Source organism: Otolemur garnettii, unplaced genomic scaffold (genome assembly GCF_000181295.1).
Source record: "Otolemur garnettii isolate 467f Iridium unplaced genomic scaffold, OtoGar3 scaffold00012, whole genome shotgun sequence".
NCBI classification, from domain to species: domain Eukaryota; kingdom Metazoa; phylum Chordata; class Mammalia; order Primates; family Galagidae; genus Otolemur; species Otolemur garnettii.
The window spans coordinates 29206654-29212323 of NW_003852407.1; the positions used below are offsets into that span (position 1 = coordinate 29206654).

The following is a 5670-nucleotide window of genomic DNA, read 5'->3' on the forward strand; positions in this document are numbered from 1 at the left end:
ATGCCACGGCACTCTACCCAGGGGGACAGCTTGAAGCTCTGTCTCAAAAAAAAAAAAAAGGAAGGTATTATACTTTGGCAGTTGCTATACTCTATAAATTAAATATTGAGATCAATATTTGAATGATGGTCCATGAAACACAGAAACGCAGGATGATCCACTGAGTTAAGCCTCAATTATTCTTCTAAACTAGTGGTTCTCAACCTGTGGGTCGTACCCTACAGGAACTGTATTAAAGGGCCACAGCATTAGGAAGGTTGAAAACCACTGTTCTAAACACTTAAGTAACTCAAGATGTTTCTAGGTCTATCATTTTTAATTATCAACACTACACTTTAAAAATTACAAGGGAAAGGCTAGGCACCCTGGTACCTCAATGGTTAGGGTGTCAGTCACACACACTGAGGCTGGTGGGTTCAAACCCAGCCAAGACCTGATAAACAACAATAACAACTGCAACAACAAAAATCAGCCAGGCGTTGTGGCAGGTGCCTGCAGTCCCTGCTACTTGGGAGGCTAAGGAGAATCACTTAAGCCCAAGAGTTTGAGGTTGCTGTGAGCTGTGACGTCACAGCACTCTAACCACGGCAACATAGTGAAACCATGTCTCAAGTAAATAAATAAATAAATAAATTACAGGGGAAAAAAATCTCCTTAAAAATAATTTTAGTACCTATGGTAATTTATACTTTTCTCAGCTACTGGATCACAGAATACAAATATACCATAAAACGTTATTATAATATTGTCCTCCAGGTCCATGTCAAGGAATCATTTTATAGATAATTCTAAATATTTTTGATAGATTTTAGCAAATAAACCCCCTGAATTCACACTGATAATGGATTAGAAGCTCTACACAATCAACAGATAACCCCCAAACATTAATTGAAGGCAGAAATAAACATATAAAAATGTAACAGTTTCTCAAGTTTATTAAATTCTAACTTTATACATTTTCTTCCTATTGAATATTCATAATTTAGATGGCTGTTTTCTGACAAAAGGAAATGACAAAGATAAAAAGCAAAAATACAAGAGCATGACAAGGGCTATTCACCATTTCATCTGTATAGTTCTTGACGACTTACCATGCCCTCAAAGCCAACTCTGTAAAGGTTCTTAGCACCATTATCCCAGAGAACGTATGCTGCACTGTGTGGGCTTGATGCACTCCAGTCCTGGATTTCTGTCACCTAAGAAAAGTTTGTAAGAAAACAAGTTTTTAAAGGAGAACAATTCTTTGAATTAGTTATTAATTTTAAAGATTAAATATCATGGCTGGGTGCTGTGGCTCATGCCTGTAATCCCAGCACTCTGGGAGGCCAAGGTGGGTGAAACAACTGAGGAAAGAGGACTGCTTGAGCCCAAGAGTTGGAGGTTGCTATAAGCTATGATGCCATGGCACTCTACCCATGGCAAGTCAAACAATAAAAATTACATTTGATCTTAAATAAGGATTTAACAACGTTACCCTAAAGATTTATTATATGAGCCAGGCACAGTAGTGGCTCAAACCTATAATCCTAGCACTGGAGGAGGCTGAAGGAGGTGGACTGCTTGAGATCAGCCTGAACAAGAGTGAGAGCCCCGTCTCTACTAAAAATAGAAAAATTAGCAGCGTGGGGTGGCAGGTGCCTTTAGTTCCAGCTACTCAGGAGGTTGAGGTAAGAGGATTGCTTGAGCCCAGGAATTTGAGGTTGCTACTAGCTGTAACACCACAGCACTCTACCCAGGGTGACAGAGTCAGACTCTGCCTCCAAAAAATAAATAAATAAAAGATTTAATATGTGAAGTTCCCTCACTCAGAATCACACCCGCAGGATGGTTGCATTTCTTTTTTTTTTTTGGCAGTTTTTGGCTAGGGCCAGGTTTAACCCGCCACCTCTGGTATATGGGGCTGGCATCCTACTCCTTTGAGCCACAGGTGCCGCCCAATGGTTGCATTTCTTTTTCCTCATTTTGTTCTTGAAAGGCAACATGTGTTAAACAAACCTAAAATGTAATACAAATGACTCAAAGCCTCAATAATGCCTATTTGTAACTCCCAAAAGGTACTAATAAAGCAAAAACACAAAAAGTTCCATTGGGCAGCACCTGTAGCTCAATGGGTAGGGCGCTGGCCACATACACCGGGGCTTGGGGGGTTAAAACCCAGCCAGGGCCTGCTAAAACAACAATGACAATTGCAACAACAACAGAAAAAATAGCCGGACATCGTGGCGGGCACCTGTAGTCCCAGCTACTTGGGAGGCTGAGGCAAGAGAATCACTTAAGCCCAAGACTCTAAGGTTGCCATGAGCTCTGACACCACGGCATTCTACCCAGGGTGACAACTTGAGACTCTGTCTCAAAAAAAAAGTTCCATTTATGTGACTTCAAACTTTAACAGTAACTGCCTCCAAAAGCTGATGAAAACATGACTTACAACCCTCTGACCGTATAATTAATTGTGGGGAAGAATACAAAGTCATTTGTCAAAATTAAAGTATTTAAAATTTACTTCCTATGTACTCTTTCAACAGAAGTTACTATGTGTGTTTTACCAAAAGAGAGTAAGTTAAGTCAGATGATAAAACAGAATACAGAAAACACTAAGATCCAGCCAGGAAAGAGGAAAAGACATTCAGGAGGAAAAGATATCCATTGTAGGACACCAAAGGGAGCTTGTAGGATAACTGCTGAACACCAGGCATGGAGGGTAACCCGTCCAGATTGCCAACAGTTGATTCACAGGTCAGACAAGTTGAAGGCTCTGATCACTAAGATCCCCAATGCCACTGTACCATTTTTATTGACCTGAAGACACACTATCAAATGAGCCAGATTCACATCCATAAGGTACTTCCCTATTTGGACTATATATAAGCATGACACTCCTACTCTCCCCTGCCATCTCCATTCCCTGCCACATGAATTAGCTGAGGGCAGTAATCTCACCCTATAAAATATTCTGCTTTGGCCTACTCCTAAAATTCAAGCCCTTCACACCACTAAGAATGGCAACACAAAAGATACCCACTAGCCCTCAGAAAGAGGCCTTTAAGGGAATGGAACATAAAACAAATCAATCCAAATGAACTTCTAATAGCAAGAAAGTCAAGAACATGAGATACTGGCCAGGTGCAGTTGCTCACACCTATAATCCTAGCACTCTAGGAGGCCAAAGTGGATGGATTGCCTGAGCTCACAGGTTTGAGTCCAGCCCTAGCAAGAGCAAGCCCTGTCTCTAAAAAAGAGCTGGGCGTCGTGATGGGCACCTGTAGTCCCAGTTACTCAGGAGGCTGAGGCAAGAGAATCGCTTGAGCCCAAAAGTTTGAGGTTGCTGTGAGTTATAATGCCACGGCACTCTACCCAGGGCAACAAACCGAGACTGTGCCTCAAAAAAAAAAAAAAAAAAACCAACATGAGACACTACTTTAGGGAAGAATGGGCCAAACAGGGGGTTGACAAAGGTATTCTAGGTAATAAAATAACAATATAAAGTCTGAAACTGGAATGGTAAAACCAACCTAACTATACCTTCTCAATGAACACCAGTGCTTAATAGAAAGGGAATGTTTATCTCCAGAGAAAAGAAAAAAAAAATTTTTTAATAGTTGTTGTCATAGATAAATATGGGCCTAGAAATTCACTTATAGTACTAATAAAAATCTCCTGAACATGCAGTACTCTAAAATACATAATGAACTAAGAAAAACACTGTACCTTTCCCCTACGTCCATTTCCGCCATCCTGATCTTCCCATTGCCAGTCCACTCCTCGTACCACTCTGGCACCTGCAAAGATTCCTCTGGCTGTAATCTTCTTAGATTTTCTACGAGATTCTAACAGAACCCTAAAAATAAAATTTTTTATTTTCAAATTTATGTAAAAGTAGGTAACTATTTTTTACAACAATATTATAAAAAGTTTTTTCAAAGTAGAAAATATTCTTGTTCTGGTTATTCTCATAATTGCATGATACAGAACCTTGTAAGTTCTACAGGTGGTAATGACGACAGTAGTAGTTGTAATAGTAAGAGAACAGGGAAAAATACAATAGTGCTGCAATGACAAGTGGCAAATAGCACTTGGCTTAGACTCAAAGCCTACAGGAGATGAAAGAACGAAAGTCACTCAAGAGCACCACCTGTTTTAAAGGGCACAGGTGCTGACTCTTCTGCTTGATCCAACTACTTGCCAAGGACAAATATAGGGTGGGGGCTCACAATCTTAGCACTTTCGGAGGCCAAAGTGGAAGGAGTTTAAGACCAGCCTGAGCAAGAATGGGACCCTGTCATCTGGGCATGGTGGCTCACCTATAATCCTAGCACTCTGGGAGGCCGAGGTGAGTGGACAGCTTGAGCTCACGAGTTTGAGACCAGCCTAAGCAAAAAATCAAGACCTCGTCTCTACTACAAAGAAAAAATAGAAGAAAAACTGAGGCAAGAGGATCACTTGACCCCTTGAGTCAGAGGTTGCTATGAACTATGAAGCCACAGCACTCTACCCAGGGCGACAGCTTGAGGCTCCATCTCAAAAAAAAAAAAAAAACCAAAATAAAACAGAAAAAAAAAAGAGACCCTGTCTACAAAAAATAGAAAAATTAGCCAGGTGTGGTAGCACATGCCTGTAGTCCCAGGTACTTGGGAGGCTGGAGCAGGAGGATGGCTTGAGCCCAGATTTGTTTGAGGTTGCAGTGAGCTATGATAACACCACTATACTCCAGCCAAGGCGACAGTAAGACCCTGTCTGGAAAAAAAAAAAAAAGAACAAATATGAGTGGAACCTGTGGCTCAGTGGGTAGGGCACTGGCCCCATATGCTGAGGGTGGTGGGTTCAAACCCAGCCCTGGCCAAACTGCAACAAAAAATAGCCGGGCATTGAGGTGGGCACCTGTAGTCCCAGGTACTTGGGAGGCTGAGGCAAGAGAATCACATAAGCTCAGGAGTTAGAGGTTGCTGTGAGTTGTGATGTCACAGCACTCGACCAAGGGCAATAAAGTAAGACAATGTCTCTAGAAAAAAAAAAAAAAACAACAAATGTGAGCCCAATGTGAGTGTCTTCTGGCAGGAGGAATATTTTTTAAAATCTCTAAACTTACCATTTTTTGTGTGAAATCAATTAGCAAATATTTAAAAGTGCAGAGTACTGGGTATGCCAAATCTGACCTACACTAAACTATCTTCACAGTACTGCACACTGACTAAAGACTATGGAACTTGAAAAACAGTCCACACTTTTTGGTTCTCCAAGGCCCTCTATCCTTTACTCTTCTATTTCCTTCTTACTCACACAATCAGAAAGTTTGAGGGAGTTTTGTTTTATTTTCCTAATTTTATCTCACTGCTCTATTCATGTTTAGAATGTCTTTATTATTCCTTAATATAAACAAAGAACAAAAATAAACAACTTGTTCAAACTATTCAGTTAATAATGACCATGGCTTCTTAACCATGGGAGAGTTTCTTCTCTCCCTTTTACCATGACTATAAAACCTATTATTTATCTACTACTACTCCTAGTTGCCTCCCTCTGACTGGCTGGATTCTTGTTCCTGTCCATTATTGATAACTACAGGCGAAGATTCCATCACCTAAAACTCTGTACCCATTAAAGATGAAGATGCTCTCATTGCTCCCAGAACAATTCTTATCTCTACAACAATCCAAAATATCACATGAGAAT

The 5670-nt window shown here is 40.6% G+C and overlaps 1 protein-coding gene across 1 annotated transcript in view; it reads right to left on the reverse strand.

Annotated features, from left to right (window-relative positions):
- The window catches only part of MIB1 (mindbomb E3 ubiquitin protein ligase 1), a 117056-nt gene that overhangs the window by 76202 nt on the left and 35184 nt on the right, over positions 1 to 5670 (reverse strand). Inside the window, exons 3-4 of the mRNA XM_003784788.3 lie at positions 3709 to 3838; positions 1092 to 1196 (exon numbers count right to left, since the gene is read on the reverse strand). Coding sequence (XP_003784836.1) covers positions 1092 to 1196; positions 3709 to 3838 — 235 coding nt within the window. The remainder of the gene's footprint in view (positions 1 to 1091; positions 1197 to 3708; positions 3839 to 5670) is intronic.